At 36.8% G+C, this 20174-nt stretch overlaps 2 protein-coding genes across 3 annotated transcripts in view; one reads left to right on the top strand and one right to left on the bottom strand.

The window, feature by feature from the left end:
* UFSP2 (UFM1-specific peptidase 2) overlaps positions 1 to 15895 on the bottom strand; it is a 17336-nt gene extending 1441 nt beyond the window's left edge. Inside the window, exons 1-11 of one of the 2 annotated variants that reach the window (XM_012644019.1) lie at positions 15764 to 15895; positions 13067 to 13145; positions 12312 to 12495; positions 12164 to 12230; positions 10034 to 10191; positions 9285 to 9477; positions 7796 to 7942; positions 5406 to 5570; positions 5066 to 5190; positions 3255 to 3331; positions 2228 to 2352 (exon numbers count right to left, since the gene is read on the bottom strand). In XM_012644019.1, the coding sequence (XP_012499473.1) occupies positions 2228 to 2352; positions 3255 to 3331; positions 5066 to 5190; positions 5406 to 5570; positions 7796 to 7942; positions 9285 to 9477; positions 10034 to 10191; positions 12164 to 12230; positions 12312 to 12495; positions 13067 to 13145; positions 15764 to 15841 (1398 nt within the window). In that variant the 5' untranslated portion in view covers positions 15842 to 15895. Of the gene's footprint in view, positions 1 to 2227; positions 2353 to 3254; positions 3332 to 5065; positions 5191 to 5405; positions 5571 to 7795; positions 7943 to 9284; positions 9478 to 10033; positions 10192 to 12163; positions 12231 to 12311; positions 12496 to 13066; positions 13146 to 14639; positions 15428 to 15763 lie in introns of those variants that run through there. The other variant, XM_012644020.1, reaches the window with a different exon arrangement.
* A 2435-nt stretch (positions 15896 to 18330) lies between these two features.
* Positions 18331 to 20174, top strand: part of LOC105810079 (chromosome unknown open reading frame, human C4orf47) — a 19269-nt gene continuing 17425 nt past the window's right edge. The window contains exons 1-2 of the mRNA XM_012643989.1: positions 18331 to 18430; positions 19943 to 20162. Coding sequence (XP_012499443.1) covers positions 18331 to 18430; positions 19943 to 20162 — 320 coding nt within the window. The remainder of the gene's footprint in view (positions 18431 to 19942; positions 20163 to 20174) is intronic.

Genomic DNA, 20174 nt, shown 5'->3' on the forward strand with positions numbered 1-20174 from the left:
CTCCTCCCTAGGTAACCACCGTTAAGTTTGGTTTATTGTTTTTTAGACCTGTTTCTATACATAAATAACATTCTATTTATCATCTCATTTTTTCAGCAAAAATTTCTCTAATAAATTTAATGCCCTAAAATCTGTTTTCTTAACAGATAGATATAAAGAAGCCTTTTGCTATCTCTGTTTTAACCTTTTTGTGATCCTTTCACACATGTAGGCCTTCTCCAGGTAACCAGATCCAATTTTTTAAAAACGAGAAGTGGGTACAAAAAGTACCAAAATGAGAGCATAATGCTGCTTTCTTTTGAGATGACCGGCCTGGGAACTTCAAACAAGTAAGTTCCACAAGGGGGTCCAGAGAGGTCAAGCAGAGGCAGAACTCTCCTCTCGTCTCCCAGATGCGTGCAGTCAGGTGAGCCAACAGTTCTACTGCTGGCTGGACCTTGGCTTCATAGTTTCTTCTATGTGCTAATAGAATAAGGAGGTTTCTGCTGTTGCAAAGTTCTACAGAAATATAACTAGCAAAGAAGGAGACTGCAATTCTCACAGAAAGTGATCAGGGACCATGCCTTACTCTGCTTCAGAAAACCCTATCTAGATAATCCCATCTAGGGCAAAGCCCCTTGAGCCAGCCAGAAAGTAGCAATTTATTATCTATATCACCCCCCTAATAAAAATTATTAAGGCTTTTCTCCTTGCCTTTAAGATAAAGTCTAAATGCCTGGCTCACAATGACACCCTGCTGGACTGAGCTCCTGCCTGTCCTTCCAGCCTCACCTCTTCACCGTGCTCTGGGCACCTAAACCTACCGATAGTTCTGGAACATGCTATGCTTTCCATTCACTGTGCCATGTGGTCCCACTGCAGCAGCAGCCTTGTAAACCCTTGTAAGAGATGGCTTTTTCTTTTTTTCTTCTCGAGAATACTTTTTGGATTCTCCTCCTCTACTTTCCTCCTCTGTCCTTCTACAGGAGACTCTGAGAGCTCCTTAAAGACCTTTTTCAATACCCCTAGTGCGTAGGATAGTGGCTGGCACATATTAGGTACTTAATACATGTTGAATGAATGAACACTTTGCTACAGAGAGTAAATATTGCTATTTTCAGTAAGATGTGTACCAGACAAAAATCTTTCATAGACTTTAAAATTCCAAATGCCTTGAAAGAGTAAAGAAAAGAAAAAGAAAATACTTAAAATTTTAAGAACACATTTCTATCCTGTTTTACCATTAACAAAAGACTTTAGTAAACTGAGGATACAAGAGTTCAGCTACACACACACTGAAAGCTCTTTAACATGTGTATTAAAACATTTTATCCTTAGGGCTTTAGCAAACTAATATGGTTATATTCTTTGCAGCTTCTGAAAACACCTCATCAATGAATTTCAATGTTAAACCATCCAGTTCCCCAGGAATTCTGCTTTTAAAAAAGTGACCTAATTAAACCACAACTTACTTCAAAGTTCAGAGAAAACTTTCTTTAGTACGAATGAAATTGACGTAAGTGACAACATGACAAAAATGAAGAGTAGTAGGTAATAGGATGTATTCATTAGTTTATGGTTTAAAAGGTACATATTCTCTGCAATTTCAATATATTTGGCAAAGAATATAGATGTTATCTAAAATTTAAGTTAATTATGTTTTATAATACTTTCTCCTAAAGATTTACCACTTGAGTTTTCATATGTGAGAATTAGTTGCCTATAAATTAATTTAAATTTATACCTCCTTTAGCTGATAATGTAAGAACAAACCCTTAAATACATCTTAACTTCAAGTCCTTTATAGAATGAGATCAGATTATATGTAAATTCAAATTGGTCAAGCCTCCATAATGTCTAGCACACAGCTTAGCTATTTGTTAATTCTAAAATTATAAAAGTTTATATATTCTACTCTTCTATTTTAAGACATTGATATACATCGATACATTTATTTATGCAAAGCTGTAAAATCTTCGAAGGATTATATATATGAACTTTGTGTTCTATTTTTAAGTTTAATAACTGAGTTTTAAAAACTCTAACCTAAATTTTGTCCTTTGCAATTTACTTTATTCCCTCTTGTCCTCCCATATAGAGAGATACTCGCTCACCATAGCCTTAGAATACCCCCTTACTGTAAGGATCACTGCCCTGCGCTTACGGTCCTTCTGTGAACAGCAGTTTGCTATCCTTCATTTCGGGGTGCTTTGCCTTGTGTCTAAATTTGTGTTAAATGGATACTTACCTTTTCCAAAATAACCTGTAGATCTTCAGCTCCTGTATAATGTGGATCTAGAATCAGAAATTTTATCTGCCCTGTTATCTCATTCCATGCAACTCCAAGTATTGTGTGTGCCAAAACTCCTCCCCCTATAGAAGAAATATGAAATACAAAAGAGGGCATAAACCATCTCAACTGCCTATTCAATTTAAATTTTAAAAGACTGATTACTTTGCCTATTAACTAATCTAAAACAGCATTAAATTGACTACCCTACACTGTAAAAGACCACAATGTCAAATATACTTTGAAAAGATAAAATTACATCTTTAAGACATAAATGATAAATCATATCTGTAATTATATAAAGTTTATATTCTACTGCCAAATCCATAAAATTACCTAAATTGGATTTAGAAAGGGCCATAGAGGGTCCAAACTCCTCCCAACAGAGTAGCAATCACTGCTGTGGTCCCTCTCTCAGCACATGGTCCAGCTAGCTGCCTCTGCTCTGAGTGATGCAGCCCATCCACTCATGAAGTTTTCTGATACCCTGCTGACATCAGCGTACCTCTATTTCTTACAGACTAGTCTTAGCTTGCCTTCTGTCATCACAGGACAAGTCTTGTTCTTCATAGAACTATGCATCTTTAGATCAGCTAATCTCATTTTACGAATAAAGTCCAGAGAGAATACGTAATTTGCACAATGTCACACAGCCAGCCAAGTTAGCGACAGAGCCATGTCTTATGATTCTCAGTTTAGTGACCATCTCCTTTTTTTAATGTTGGTCTTAGCTTTTTAAATGTTTGAACACAGTTATGATTTCTCTTCTTAGCCTTTACTTCTTCTGGTTACTAGAAACTTTTTTGTTCAAGCCACCTTGGAATTTTTTCCTTAAATATCCAGAGATTAATATGTGCAGTGTAAAAGTTAATTTAAAAATGTTTAAAATGACTGATTTTATGCAACATTAAATATTTATATTGGTGATAAGTTTTACATACTCTCCACCCTACCAAAAGTGCCCAAGATGTCCAAAACACCTTACCGATCATAATCGGTGTTCCTTCAGTCTGGAAATGATTAGCCAGTTCCCGTCCTTGAGAGGCCATTTCTGAACCCTGGCTAGAAAGAAACCATTTTCAATCAGATGAACTGCTTCCAACAAGGAGGTCAAATAACAGGCTCAAGAGCCAATGTGTTCTACCTTTTTCTTTCTTGGTTTGTTATTGAAAAAATAAATAAATGTAAGTAAATAAAATTAAGTGGTAGGGAACTGACTTAAAGAGCAATTTAAAGCAACATAAAATCTCTAAATAGTTAAGGCCACTAACTGTGCTAGGAAAGCAGCTAAAGGACCTTGATTTTCTGCTTCTGGAACCGCATAAAGAAGGTTCTAGATTTTTAACATGAGATTGAAACAAGTCACCTTGATGCCCAGGGGGCTCTTATGGGTGGACTTAATTACCAGAAGAATGAGTCCTGGGTTTAAGTTCTGGGTTCTTGTCTTCTTGCTCCTGGACTTCTGAGTCTGTGTTTCCTTACCTTTAAATTGGGACCAATTCCTGACCTGTCTACATGACAAGAGATTCTAGGACTAAAATACATGTCTGTGAAGCCAGTGTGAAAACTGCAAAATGTTTTCAAGTGCAGCATATTATTTTTTAAGGAATATTTGAATGTACTATGCAATTTCTACTTTCAAGAAGAGAAAGAAAGATGGACTGATAAGGGAGGTATTTTTGGGGAGGAGGTTCCAGGTGGTGCTAAACTTTAGCTCTTGCTTAATGAGGCATGTATAATAATGTTTGTTTTTTTTTTTTCTTTTTTTTGAGACAGAGTCTCACTGTGTTGCCCAGGCTAGAGTGCCATGGCGTTAGCCTAGCTCACAGCAACCTCAAACTCCTGGGCTCAAGCGATCCTCCTGCCTCAGCCTCCCGAGTAGCTGGGACTACAGGCATGCGCCACCATGCCCGGCTAATTTTTTCTATATATTTTTAGTTGTCCGATTAATTTCTTTCTATTTTTAGTAGAGACGGGGTCTCACTCTTGCTCAGGCTGGTTTCGAACTCCTGAGCTCAAACAATCCGCCCGCCTCGGCCTCCCAGAGAGCTAGGATTACAGGCGTGAGCCACCGCGCCAGGCCTATAATAATGTTTTAATGTGTCAAAACTTTCACTTTTTAAAAGTTCTTCACTCCTTAATCTGTCATTTGTTAGCACTGATTTCCACAGCCTTTCAGTACTTGGACAATAAGAATAATGTTACTACAGTTATCAATAGAAAAGCTATTTTAAAACATAAGCTCATATAATAAGGAGTAAACTAGTTATGGTCACAGAAAATGGTATTAGTTAATTTATATTTTCTCATATTTTAATATTAGGATTATGTTAAAATATATTGGAAAGATAAAATGAGTACATTATTAGGACATATTATTGAATCTATTAACATCTTAGAAAGAAAAAGAGCAGGAGGTAATCAAAAAAGTCAGTCATAGATCAACATTTGATTTTCTTCTTTGAAGACTTTTTAAAGACTTGAGTATTAAAAAACTAGACTTTCTATAACTTCACTTAAAGCTAACATATTTCTAAGTTTTCCTAGTCTAGCCTAAAATTAGGCTTAGACAATGCAAGTATGTATCACAGTCTATTCATAAACTCAAAAGTCTTCAAAAAAATAACCAAAAAAAATTTAGAGTTAAAAAAATGACATTTATAAAGCAATGAGGTAATAATGAGGAAGAAAAAGGAGTGAAAATAAGTGAGAAAAGCTACCATTTTTCTATTATTTTAATAAAAATGACAACTGTCACTTTGAAATGATTTATCTAATTTCTTAAAGTGGCCTTACCTGACAAACAGTATTTTTGAAGTTATACCAATCAATTGGTTTAGTACCAGCTGTACCTCAATAGATCCAATCCATTGCCGTGATCCGACAAATGTTGCTGGTTTGTCACCGGCATCGACTAGAGCCTTTATGTATTTAAAAATATGAAAAAAAAAAATCCATACACAAGACAGCTATTAAAAATTACATTTAGGGTATTTTCCCTGATTACCAATACAAGGATACTTTTTCTTTTCAAAACAGAAATAAGTCTGCACCATGAGGTAACAATAATTATTAATGGTATATTAAGAGCTAATGAAATGTAGTTGATTATAATTTAAAACAGCACGTTCTGTACCTGCTGAATTTCTCTGTGTGTCGGAATGGACCTCTCTGTGTATCCCTGGTGTTTGAACCAAGAGCAGATCGTCTGCAGAGATCGATAAGCACAGCCCCAGCCATTGTCATCTATCCGATCCTGCATGTAATGGTGGTAACCGTATGTGCCCTGCACCACATAAATCTATACAAAGAGAAGAAATACAGTAACATATTAACTTAAGATAGAAGTATATATTCTGTATATACAACTGAGTCAGGTTTACTGTTCTCAGAGCTAGACTGCTACTTTAGTTCCTTATAAAAATGCCTTAACGGAACTATAGTTTCATGTTATACCCTTGGGGCTTTTTATTCAGGGTCCAAAGTCCTTACTAAGGGGCTCAGCAAGACCTGCCTTCTGGCTTCCTCTCCAACTTCATTTCCTACACTTTTCCCTGTTGCTTACTCTGCTTTCAGTTCAAACATACCAGGGGCAATCTGACCTTAGAGCCTTATGGTTCTCTTGGCCTGGAACTCTCTTTTCCCAAGTAATTGTATAGCTTGCACCCTTACTTCACCCTGGTCTCTGTTCAGATGTCAGAGGCCTTCCCTGAGCATCCAACATACAAATGGCATGCCCACTCTTTCACCACCCACCCCCTCCTTGGCTATCACCTGTCCTTGCTTTATTTTATTTTTCAAAGCACTTATCTCTATTTGACATATTACTAATTATCATTTTTAAAATATCTGCCTGTCTATGCTAATTTGTGAGCTCAGTGAGGGCATTTCTGGGCTCAAGCGTCTTCAAGAGGCCTGGCACACAGATGATATAAATGTTGATGAATAAATAATGACTGAATGAAGGACTAAAGGAATGAACAAACAGGAATAAACAAACAGATTAAGGATCCATATAATGGAACACAGGAAGAATGTTTCTGCAATTTTGTACACCTGCCATTTATCACAGCCCAGGTATGTTACTTAATGACTCTAAAATAAAGGTCAACATCATATGAATTCTTACTTGTAGTATAATGCTAGGAACGCACATGTCTTTTTGTATAAACTGGTATTATTTTCTAAAAATTAGGTGAGATGAGTCATGGGCAAAGATAGAACCCTCAACCCCAATTATAGAATATATATTCTGGTTCTAGCACAGATAGAAAAGTTGTAACTCAACCATGTGGCAGGCTAAAAATGCCCCCCTAAAGGTATCTACATTCTAATCCTTGGAACTTGTGAACGCTGCCTTCTATGGCAAAACAAAACAAAAAGGTATTCATAGATGTGATTATAAATTAAGGATCTTAAGAAGATGAGGAGATTATCCTGGACCATCCAGGTGGGCCCTAAATGCAATTGCATGTCTTCTTTTTTTTTTTTTTTAAGTCACCATCTGCAAGTAATATGTATTCTTATAAGAGACAGGCAGAGGGAAATTTGACACAGGGGGAGAAGTAATGGGACTGAGGAGGCAGAGATTAGAGTGATGGGGCCACAAAGCAAAAAATGCTGGAAGCCACAGAGCTCCTGGACACTCAGAAGGTACTGAATAAATGCCATGAAAAGATAGCCAACACATTTTTTCTCTTTTGGGAATCTGAATTGAGAAGTGCAGAGTGAACCAGCGTTACTTCAAGGATACATGTAGGCCAGTAAGAAAGGATCTTATGGCATTCAAGAATAGGAATACCTAGTACAGCTGGGCCTCTTAGAAACTAAGCAGCCCTGCAACAGGCAGCTGTGTCAGTCTCTCTCAAGGCCCACATGGACTCTTTGAGGGCATTTCTGTTGTTTCTGTGTGTATGCTTTTGATCCTAACTGGCCTGATCCTTACCTTTACTCTATCTTTTCTCAGCCTCATACCTTCTGTATCCACATTGTTTCTGCTTGTGTATAACTTTTTCCTATTCTTTCACACAGCTGCTCTGTGTATGGATTCACTTCAATGCCATTCCCTGCTCCTTACTGCCTGGTTCACCCTACACTTCAATCTACTCTTATTTGAGCTGCAATTAGTAAGGATCTATCCCTTGCAACCAGGTATATGCTGCACAGAAAATAAGTCTAGTACCTTATAAGACTTATCTTATAGTATGGTTTGGGTAGACTATGCCCTTAATTAGCATGATTTTTCAGGTTCAGAATGAAAAAAAAATGGGACAAGCCTTTAAAGAAACCAGAGGATGGAATTTTAGTAACAGAAATGTGGTATATATTATCTATTCCTAACCTTTTTAGACCACTGTTAATTACTGCTATCTTAAGCATTGATTTTTAAAAGAGATTGGGTGATAAATTCTGATTTAAGGATGACATACATTATGAATCTATGCTTACAACTTCTATTGGGTACCAACAAAAAAACTAATGACATTAATGATTAACTGAGTCCCATAAATAATTAGTTAAACTCACCATACCAGTTTCTATGTTAGGTGGATTAAGATAAGTATGTGGATTTCTAATGTAACCATCTTTGTATGGTTCATCTGGAAAGTGATAAGCATTAGACCTTTTGAAATAAGGTCTGTCATGAGGCAGATTGAAGAGATCATGTAGCTCCTGAATGAAATCAGAATCAGTAGAAAAAGACAAAAAAGTTGATTTAGATTCCTAGTCAATAAATAGACTAAAGAAGTTATAAAACATAGAAAATAACCATATGTTGGTTATAAAAGTTTTCAAACACACTTATGATTTAATTCATTAAGGTCAAAGAGGGTGAAAGTTAAACTAAAACCAAGTAAGATTTATTTTTGTTTATGTGTATATGTGTATATTTGTATATGGGTAGAAACTGGAATGGAACAGAGAATGAAAATAATTTCTTAGAGTAAGAGAACTGGGCTAATTATAAATTAATTACTTTTTATAACATAGTCTATTAAAACATATACAGGCTAAAGACTGGTTTTGAAACAGTTTTGTAAATGAGTAAATTATAATTAACAATGATATATCAAAGTATTTTGAAAAATCACATTTAGAGTGCTTTACAAATACCTTATATTTTAAGCGACAACGATTAAATTATAGAGAAGTTGGTGGTATAAAACCAACCAATATAATATGAAAATAAAAATACACATACATATTTAAAATGTAATATTTTCCCAATTATATAAAAACATGTAATAGTTACTTTAAAAAGTTTGACATTTTGTTGTGTCTCCTACATATTCTAGTGGTTTGAACAAATCAGCTCCTGTAGCTGTTGCCTCTGCACATCAATTCAGTTTGTACTTACAGAGAGGTACAGAGAATTAGAGTCATTATATCTCTTCTTAGGAATAGAGATTAGGAAGATGCTCCTTGGTATAATTTGATGGGTGCCAAGAAAGGCTACATACCAAAAAGATGTACTCTAAAACCAGTCAGTTTGTCAATAAATCTCATTCTTTTGAATACTGGTCATGTTTTCTCCAAATTTCCTCAAATGAAACCCAAATAACCCTACTTATAGTAATTACCATAAATCCTAATCAGAATCAGTACACATTCTAATTCCTTCTTTAACTGTAATCTTGTCTCTTACAAATCTGGAAGTAACAGGAGGGAAAAGAAATTTGTTAACACTCATCAGCTATTCTAGGCATGCAAACACCTCTTCAATTCTATGTTTCATTATGGAAATATATAAAAATTTCATAGAATATATGAACCACATTGAGCATTTGAAATTAAACCACATATGGGTTTAACATAATGTTTTTTCATTACTATTATAATACTTAAAAAAAGAAGTTCCATGAGGACAGAAATTAAATAATATGTAAAACTAATAGTCTACTTCCACATTTTTAAATTAAATGACAAAATAATTTCCACTTATCAGAAATACATAATTAAATACAAAATGAATGACAGTCATCTTATTTTCTAAGAATAAAGGAACTGATTTTACCTTTCTATAGGCCTGAAGCTGACCATCTGGAATTCCTGACGGATATGAAATTGTTATAAGACTTTTTTGCCCTGGTAATAAAAAGTGCAGTGGTTCAGGGACCACAATAGATGTTCCTTTCATATATTTCAAAATGCATTTTTCCATATCGGTTAGTTGATTATGAATTGCATCAACTAGAAGTTTACGAACTCTGCGGGGGGAAATATATAACTGTATTAACAGCTATAGTGGCTATGATAAATATTACTAAAAGTGTAAAGCTAATATATCCCTACTATAGTAAAAAACTTGATTGGACTAGGTTTGTTAAAGGAAGTCAAAATTATACAATGTAAAATAAACTATGTATTTGTTCTGTGTTGATAAAGGGAAATCCTTAAGGTTCTAGCATGCTACCCTATTTCCCCAAATAACAATTTAATTACTAGATGACTCTTAACATTAGTAATAAACAAGGAGTAAGTCATAGTAAAAACCACCACCACCCTGGATATGCCTATATGATATTTTAAAATGGGTTCTGATAACTCTGGGGAAAGGTCCTCATTTCTAAATTTTTTATTTTTTATTTTTAGAGACAGGGTCTTGCTGTGCTGCCCAGGCTGGTCTTGAACTCCTGGGCTCAAGCAATCTCCCTGCCTCAGCCTCACGAGTAGTGGGGACTACAGATGTGCACGACACGCCACTGTGCCTGGCTTAAGGTCCTCATTTAAGTGTGGCAGTGGTACTACTCTAAAAATACTTACTTGCCCCATGTTTCTTCTGGAGCAACAGATATAACTGCATCAACTGGTAAAGTCATATTAACATAATGGTGTCCTCTGTTTTCCCTTTCGATGATGGGAGTCACAGCTGCCAGAGAGGTTGACGTTTCCAGCATAAGATCTATATTTACTATTTGATGCTATATGGATAAACAGTAAGAGTCAAATTGCAGTAAATTAAACACTAAATATAAAGGGTAACTAAAAGGACTTTTATAGGACAATACATAAAACTATATTGTAGTAAGCTGCTTAAAAGCACAAATCTTATCTTGAAAAGAAATTCCTTTCTGCTTCAAAATAATCTGGGGAGAGTGATTAGGAAGTAAGGATGAAATCGTGCTGGTTATATGTTGATGAATGTTAAAGCTAGGTATAGTTTCACTATTCTTTCCACTTTTGTATAGATTTAAAATTTTAAATTTAAAAAAAATCAAATTAACAACATAAAATAACCACATGCCAGAGGAGCTTTTAAACATTCCTAGTCTAAACACATAAAGAGCTATAAACAAATATTAAAGTCTACTTTTTGATTTTTACAGTGGTATGGAACAATTCTGAAACTACTTTCTATGTACTGAATAAATTTTGTAAAATAGTGAGGATACTGGTAGTCAGGCTTCTCGCTTGGGAAAAGGTTAGGAACTCTGGGGTTGAAGTGGAACAGGAGGTATCAATATGATTTATATAGATAAAAATGAATGTGTTATGTGTGTGTGTGTGTGTGTGTGTGTGTGTGTGTGTATATGGTATATATGTATATAAGTGTGTGCTCCATGGGGAAATGACTGATTCCTGAACTGAAATAGGGAAAGGACATATTGTACCTGGAACATCTAATGGAAAAATGTAGGAAGTGCTCAAAGTTACAGTCTAAGAAGGGTACTGGAGCCAGCTTGAAGCAGCTTCTATTGGCCAAATCTTGGAAAATGTGAGCATCAAAATAATTAATGATAGTTATAGATTATAACCCATTTTAAAAATAATCCATGCTTCTATGCAGATAATAAATAAGTAGAGAAAAGGAAAAGTTCTTCCTCAGTATAATTTCATCTAATCAATACAGAGGGAAATGACAGACTTAGAAAAATCACCACTTTGCAACTATCAGGTTAATATTGGATTCTGGCAAAAGTTATCAAGGATTCTGGCAAAGTTAAAAGTGGTGGGTAAAAATCTGATGAGGAATAAAATATATACATAGTCTCAAAGTATTTTCCCATGAGATACTAATTACAAGGGGGAAAACCAGTACCTTTATTATGGAGAAAACTGGTGGATACTATACCAAGTTAAGTGATTAAAGTTAACAGCACCAATAAGAGGAACAGATTGATAGCATATGTCTCTTTAATATGATGTGCAGAGAAGAACACAACTTCACTTCTGTGGTATTCTTACCAGTAATGCATGACCTGAATCTAATCTTAAGGAAGCATAAAACAGACCCATAAAACAGACTTGAGGAGCATTCTACAAAACTAATGTGAAGTCCTGAAAATGTCAAGTTCCAACTACTGGCAATCTTCCAATCATTATCTCTAGCCCACAGTTTTTTTGCACATTCCATGTTTGTAAATTTAACAGCTCATCTGTACCTCTCACTGGGGTCTTAAATGTGGCCCAAACTGACCTGTCTTCCCCACCTTTCATCTTTACCCACACAAGAAATTGGTCATGCTGTATCCAGTAAGCTTCTGAGTCAAATCCATTCTATCACTTAGGTATCTTTTGTATCCATTCCCTCTTCTCTATTTCCATAGTTAGTGGTTTAGCTAGGCCTCTCCAAAAGAGACCCCTGCCCATCACTCCAACCTCATGTCCACCCATTCTCCCCCTACCAGCCTAGAAACACCACGATCATACTAACTGCATACAACTTCTGCCTTAAAGAAGTATCTCCATTTTTTACTCCCAAATTCTGGCAAACTTTGTGGCACATGGCAGGTACTCAATAATATTGGTTCAAAAATCAACAGAACCAAGAACAATGTGAAGAAAAATAAATCATTTATTATTTATGTTACATATTATCTCTAAGATCTCACTCAGCTCCAAATTCAAGGATTCACCATTTTTATCAATAAAGAAGACAGGTGATTTGCTTACCATGTCCGATAACTTTTTGTCTTTCTTTCTCATGAATTTTCGTTTTATATCTTCTTCCTGCTCAAATCTAAATTTTTAATACACAAAGACATTTATAATATGGAATAATGTTTTGAAAACATTCCTAGAAATTTTCAAACATACTCACTGAATAAAGCGCATTACATTCTTACAAGCAGAGCTATCAGTCAGTTCTCCTGGAATGGTGTTTATGTCACTGTTGGGCCATATATACACTGAACTGTGGCAAATTCTGAACACAAGTGCATTTGAAGAAAGCTTGGTAGACAGATCACTTAACACATGTTTTAGTGCCTTCTCGATAAAAAGTTCTAAATAGAAAGAATATAAACAGAAGTTAAGAAAAATCTTAAACTTTTCAACATGACTGGTTCCAAATGTAGACAAAAGTAGAATATAGTAAAACTGACTCTCAAATACCCATTCCCCATATTCAATAATTATATTTTTTGGGCCTTTCTTTTTAAAAACTTGGGATAAAATTCAGACCACAAAATTAATTCTTATAAAGTATACAATTCAGTGGCATTTAGTATAGTTACAAGGTTTTATAATCATCACTATCTAATTCCAGAACATTTTCATCAACCCAAAAAGAAATCCTGTACCTATTAACAGTCATTCCTCATTCCCCCTATACTTTTCTAATTGAAAATTTTCTAATTTCTCCCCTGTATTTTTTCTAATTTGCTCAGAATGCCCCATGGGTCAGTGGGGGTGCTAGAATACAATGTCTAAGTTTAAATCCCATTTAATCCTCATAGTAACTATATAATCTTACGCAATTTATTTATCCTATCTCTCGCTCAGTTTCGTTTGCAAAATGGAGAGAATCTCGGTATATTTCACCATCAAAAAGGGAGAATATTTTGGAAGACCTACCGTTAGCAGCAGCTAGCTGAAAAGCCAGATCAAGGCCTCCTCTTATTCTGAAGAATATATCCATAGTTTCTGAAATCCCCTAGAACAAATAAAACCAAAATTCCTTTGTAAAACAAAATCTCATCCTTATACAAATTAGAAACTAATTTAGTTTAGGGTAAAGCATTAATTAAGCCTGACTCTTCAAATTACTTCATGAGTGAATTCCTTGTTTTAGGAAGAAAAACAAAACTAAATTCTAAATCAGGAGTTCTTAACCTTGTTCCACTCTAAAATCACCTCAGGAGCTTAAACTACTAATACCTAAGCTGTACCCCAGAGATTCTGATTAATTGGTCTAAGGTGGGCCTATGCACATGTATATTTAAAAGTGTCCTCTGCCCCCAGGCCAGTAATTCTAATGTGAAAAGGCTGAGAACCACTGCTTTAAGACAAAAATTCTATTATAGTCTTGATGGGTTTAACGATGACAAAAAAAAAAAAAAAATCATGGTAAAGGACTAGTTTAAGAATGTGACAAGAGCACTGAACTCAACACCTGGTAGTCAGAACAATGAAAGGAAACTAATACATCACTGATGGTGGGAGTACAAACTGGCAGAACTCTTCGTTGTATGTGGCAATTAAGAATCAAAGCCTTATATTCACATCTTTGGTCTAGTGATTCCATATTTAGAAATTTAGTCTAAAAAATGTGCAAACCACACAAAGATTCAGGTATGAGGATGTTAACCTGTCAACACCAGGAGATTGGTTAAATAATTATGAATATCATACAGCCATAAAAAATCATGTTTTAGATGAAAATCAAATGGCATAAAACAATGCTTGCAACTTATAAACGGAAAAAAGCATCTCCAAAATAGAACTGATCAGCAGTTCTGAACTTGGGTCTATATGCTGAGTTTCATGTAGTTGATGACACATGACAAATGACATGTATCATTTGTGTGTGTGTGTTTGTTTGGGGGAGAGAGAGAGAGAAAGAAGGAGGAGGAGGGAAGGAGAGAAAAAAAGAGGGAGCGGGGGTGATTTCTTTTGGGAAAAGGTTTAAAAGATTTCATCAGATTCTCAAAATATGTCCCAAATAGGCTGAAGAACCAGTAAGACAGTAAGAACCCTATTTTGAAATAAATGAGTAAGTACTAACATCTGCTGAGCTCTTACAGCATGTAAGGCATTGTAAAAGGCATTATGCTAAATGCATACTTTAACTCTAATCCTCAGAACATTATGAAATAGGTACCATTACAATTTTTCTCATTTTACAAATTCTTTGTCACATTTCTTAAAGGATGTTTGCTTTTACTTATTCTACAAATTGTAACCCTGCTGAAAGATCATACCCTTTGCCCCAATCCTACTTCTTGGAATTTATTCTAAGGAAACAAGAAAGGTCGGGACAAATTTAGCTTCAGTGTTGTCATTTATCATCACGGGAACAAAAATATTGGAAACCACTTAAATAGCTATCATTAAGAAGTCGGTTAAATAAAGAACAAAACAAGTTTAAAGATACTAAAGATAAAAGTTAAAAAGACAGGAAAGCGAAAATTTTAACTCATCTACTTACTGTATGATTTTGCACAATTTGACTAATTGCTCAATTCTGTTTCTCTTCTGTAAAACTGGAAAAAATACAACTTCCCAGGGTTATTGTGAAGATTCCATAAGAGATCACATGTGAAAGCACTAGAGTCTCCCTATATTTCTGAACTGAGATCTTCTCTGAAGAAATAATACTTAAACCAATATTTGAAGGGTAGGTACCAATATTAACAATTCCAAAGGAAAGATGGCAGCTGGAGGCAGAAGAGGCCTTTCCAGGCAGGGGCACAGACTGGTGAAGGCCCGCTTAAAATACTACTTAGGAGACTGCCCCAGATGGTTCGATCTGATGGTGGGAAGAACAAGGATGGTAAGAGTGGATAGAGTGACAATAGACAGACATTTAGAAGTACAATCCATAGGACTGGATTATAGACTGAATGTCAGGAGATGTCAAAGATAATTTTCAGGTTTTGGCAGGCACAACAGGGTCGATGGTGGTGCCATTTACAGAGATGGGGGTTATTGGAGGAAGGACAGAGGTGGGGTGAGGAGAGGTGGAAATGAAGAGTCATGTTTGAACTTGCTGAGTTTGAAATACATATGAGCTATCCAAGTGAAGGCACAGTTAGATTTGTGGGTCTGGAGCTCAGAAAAAAGGTCTAAGGTGGAGATACAAATTTGGAAGAAAGCATAGGGTGTAACGTTTCCCTTAAGAACAGCATCTAGGATAGGTATTGGAGAACTCTGCAGAGCAATGAGACCGGAGGGAAACCAGGAGAGTGTGACGTCACGGAAACTAAGGGACTAGAATACAGGAAGAAAGTTATGCCTATCTTTCCCAGGTTAAATCCTTCTTCAAAGGCTTCAAAAACGTCGAACGATCCCTCAAAATGCATTCACGAAGAAGGGGGGCAGGGAGCGCGTGTCCAAACCCAGCTGAGGCGGGAGGGATGGTTGTGGGGGGCAGTTTCTCTTCGGCCCCAGCAGGGAGAGGCAAGTAGAGAGCTGCCCCGACCGCGGAGTTCGCAGCCGTCATCTTGGGCCCCGGCGGGACCAGCTCCTCTCAGGGGCTGTAGAGCTGTACTCGTGGAGGCTGCCGGAGCCCGAGGGGAAACAACGTGGTCGGTGACGAGCAGAGGTACTTACCATGTCCGCGACGTGGCGGTGACAGGGGCACTGACACCTGCCCACGGGTTCAGGGGGCCGGCCCGGAAGTGGCGTCATCGCCAGACGCGGGCGGGGTCAGGGCGGGCCGACTACAACTCCCAGGATGCCTGGTATCATTACGGCACGGGGCGTGTCACACTGCGCCTCCTAGAGACGACCGCCCCTAGCGTACTTGGAGTGGATTCTCCAGTACCCTGGGCAACGCGTCACAATGAAGAGCCTGCGCGCGGACGGTGCGGAGGCGCTTCGCGGCCAGGGCCTCTTGCGGGAGGCGCTTGCTCGAGGGCGACTTGGAGCCCTCGTCGCTCCTGCAGCCCAATTAACCCAGACTGGAACTGGGACGACCTGATCTCAGTTATCCGATTGGGACGACCTGATCTGAAGCACTTCCGAGAGGTGACTTGGTCCTCGTGGACACTAGGTGTTGCCTCTTAGATAAACTTCCTACTCGGAGCCTCTAATTATTCATAATTTCCTCATCATCTCAGCCAGAAGTTTTCTGCCCCTTCTTCACCACCCCCCACCCCTGGACACTTTATCCATACCTTTCCAAGCGAACCTGCCATATTCCACTTGTGTTATACTGTATTTTTTTGTCTACTAGATTGTAAGCTTCCTGGGGGCAGCATCTATGCCTTTTTAAATCTGTTTTTCTAGCTTCTACCAGCGAGCCTTGCCCGGAGGAGGGGTTTGCAAAGTATCTGTTAAGTGAATGAATGAATGATTTTGTAAATGTTGCTCAAGAAGAGTTAAGTAGTGCAGAAGTTCTGAATAAGAACTTTCCTTTCCTCCTTCAATAGCTCGCTGAATGGTGTGCCACACGCTGGGCAGACACTGGGAATGCTGTGGTCAGGAGCCAAACTCGTACCACCATTCCTGCCTTTGTGGAGCCGGCAGTTTAGTGGGGAAAATAGCTGTTAATGAAAGGATGCCTACACGACACCACGAATGTAAATGATGACCCAGCAGATAACCAGGATGAGGGCTTGGAAGGAGAAGTACATGCCGCTATGATAGAGGGAATTAAAGAAGTGAATAAATTGAGCAATCTGAAGGATCAGTGTTAAGTGTGTGTGGGGAAGGGTCGGCACGCTGAAGTACTGGCCTATAGTGAAGCAATCTGGGTAGTAGTCCTGTGCCTGGAGAGAGCCCCACCCAAGAACTGCAAGAGAATAAATGCATCCAAGGGGTCAGGGAGGGGGATCTCCATGGCGACGGTTGAGGCTGGCTGATTTAGTGGACCTTGTGGGCCATTTAAAGGATTTAAACCTCTGTAGCAGCACTGGAAGGCTTTGTGGTTGGGCAGTGGGGTGGAGATTTGAAATACGATGTAAATCGAAGTTCTGCATTCCAATTGACTGACGTTTAGTTCTAAAGCATAGCTGATCAGTGGAAGAGATAGGATAGGGGAAGGGTGTTGTATTTTTTGTGCTTTAGTTTAAAATGAATTTTCACTTGCCCCTTTGATATTACACATTAGAAATGATTCATACTCAGATGAGCCACAGTTCCAGACAAGCTTGGTGAGAGTCATTGAAACAGCTTGCTCTAAATTCAAGGTAAAAGGTTCTTACCTTGGATTATAAACTGGGAAGCATAAACCAATGTTTGTTTTATTCACTAGTGTATGACCAGTGAAGAGCTCATAGTTGATGCTTTAAAACATTAGGGTGATTGGAGGCAAGTATTCTTAGCTCTTTGGTTCTCCTTTTTGGGACATATCTAATTTTAAAAAGTAACTTCTAAATAAAGAGTTGCATGTTTCATGTGATATTTCACCTTCGTTTGAAGTGGCCATTTCAAAAGAAACTCACAGTTGCAGTCTGCCCTTTAGCAAATATTGAGAATTTATTGTGGAATTTTTGTTTGTTTTGTTGTTATTCTTGTTTTTATCTTGCCTAAATAATTGTTCTTTCCCCATCTTCCCTCTATGAGCTAATTTTGCCAGTGGCATATTTCTTATATTCATTTAAACTTGAAAAAAACCTCAAGAACTGTAGGACAATGTGTTGTGCATTCTGAAAAGCTGTTACAATTTTCAATATGAGGGACAATACAGGCTGTTTAAATCATTTTATCTAAACTGTAAAAGTGTCTGCCTTATATAATTATAATTTTTAAATTGACCCTGAACTTCTCAACAGAAGGATTTGTTTACATATTATTTATACTGTACTATACAGTAATAATTGTATCATTTCCCTCAGTGCAACAGATGATATCGTACACATTCCTTTGTAATTTGTGGGCCCTTTACATGGAGAGTCAAGGGAAGGGAGGGTTCATGGGATAATTTTCAATCCCACTATTTGCCCCCAGCCCCACAGGGTAGATTCTTTCCCCACAGAAATTGGGACTGTTGTTCTATAGTGGATGTTAAAATTGTCATACTGAAAGTAATTGGAACTGAAATTTAGTGATCACTTTTTTTTCTAAACGTTTCCCCTTTGTTTTTCAATGCAAATTAGGATTTTGCTGTAAAAGAAATAGCTCTAAGGAAACTTTTGAAGTTACTAAGATAGAGAACACCACCACAAGAAGCAACCATGCCTGCAGAAGGAGGGAAAACGGACATGGAGAGGATTGGCCTCTTTAGTGAGATGGAATATATTACTGTTGGTGATAGATATGTGTCACAATTTAATCGTAAGTATATTTGGTTTTCTTTACAGCCAAACAGTGGGTATTTTCTATAAGAAATTTTGAATTTAGTGTTTAAGTCACATATTTTCAATGGTCTATGTTTTAAAGCATTTAGTTCTAAAGTTGATTACCTTGTAAAATTTCAATAAAGAGAGAACTTAATTTTATAAGAGTAGGAAACTCATTTTACTGGGCTACTCGACACCCACTTACTGTCCTCATAAGGCAATTTTATTTCTTTCTAAAGGTGAATGGCAGTTTTCTCCCAGAATAGTTTGCTTTTAGCTTTTTCTTTTTAGATGAGACACTCCAGTATGCAGACAGCATTTACATTTGCATCCAAGAAGACCAACCATTATTACTTTTCTAAAACATGAAATGCTAAATGAATGGCAGAGGGATTTTTAGAAAAGTCATAAATAATAAAAAGAGCTAAAGTAAATGAATATTTTACATCTCAGTTAAATTTTTAGATATCCAATGACTTCTATATAACAATAAAAAAGAAAACACTGATTTGTAAAAATCTCCAAGATACACTGTAAATAAAAAAGCAGGTATATTTGAATAGTGCATATAGTATGCTAAGCATTAACAATGAAAAAGTATATATATGAAAATATTCACTTGAACATGCCTAAACATTCTCTAGAAAACCAAATGTCATTGCTTGTGGAAGAGGAACTGGGTGGCTAAGTATGGAAGACTTATTGTGAAGATGTTTATACTTTTGAATTTGGAACTATTTGGATGTACTATCTTTTCAAAAAAATCAGGTTAAAAAAATCACTGTTACAAATTCACATTTCAATATCCAGTTGAATTAAGGGTAGTATATACTTCAAAAAATTCTTCACATTACTGAAGGACTTCTCAAATAGAGCTCTCCGATAGCTCTCAAATAGTAAAAGAAGTTCTAAATATTTCTGAAAACGGCTTTTAAAAAATTACTGGGCTACTAGCATTTCATTCTGTAAATACCACAATTTTTTAATCTGTTCTCTTATTGATGGACATTTGGGCTGTTTCTTGGTTTTGATCATTATGAATAAAACTGCTATGATTATTGTTGTTCATGTCTTTAGTAGACATGGGCACTCATGTGTCTTGAATAGGTACCTAGGAGGGGAACTGCTTCAATTTGAGTATGAAACACCCGTCTTTACCCTGTGCACGCACTCTTACTGACGTGTCACACAAACAGTGTTTCCTAGTACATAGATGGAGAAATACTGGATTAGATAACCTTTAAGTTCTCTTCCAACTCTAAAATTAAGAGTGTATAACCTGGACCTTAACCTAAATGTTCAAATGTTTTCATGATAACATCTTAGGCTTTATTGTCAGTACAGCCTTTAACCCAGAACTTTCAGCGAATGTTTTGAAACAGTAAGTTTTTAGAGTTCAAAACTCATAATTGGCCCAAACCACATTTGGAAACTTTTCTGTTACTTTCCGTGTCCGGTTAGTTACTAGTGAGCTCAAAATTATAATATTTCTAATTTATTTTTAAAGGACCCTTTAATGAGGCTGCAAGCAAAAATAGACAGATGCTACCTGGAGGATCCAAAGAAATGTCAGATCTCCAGGCAGGTTATTTCGATCCCCATTTTGTAAGGATTTTTGAAGGTGAAGGCTACGTAAATCTGAATCAAGTGAGGAGACGGCGTATGATGGAAGAAGCCAAAAAAAATCTGGGCAAAGCCTTCCTTCCTAGTAGTGGAGAAAAAAAGCCGTAAGTGTTTGG

This window comes from Propithecus coquereli, unplaced genomic scaffold (assembly GCF_000956105.1).
Source record: "Propithecus coquereli isolate 6110/MARCELLA unplaced genomic scaffold, Pcoq_1.0 Scaffold203, whole genome shotgun sequence".
Classification (NCBI taxonomy): Eukaryota; Metazoa; Chordata; class Mammalia; order Primates; family Indriidae; genus Propithecus; species Propithecus coquereli.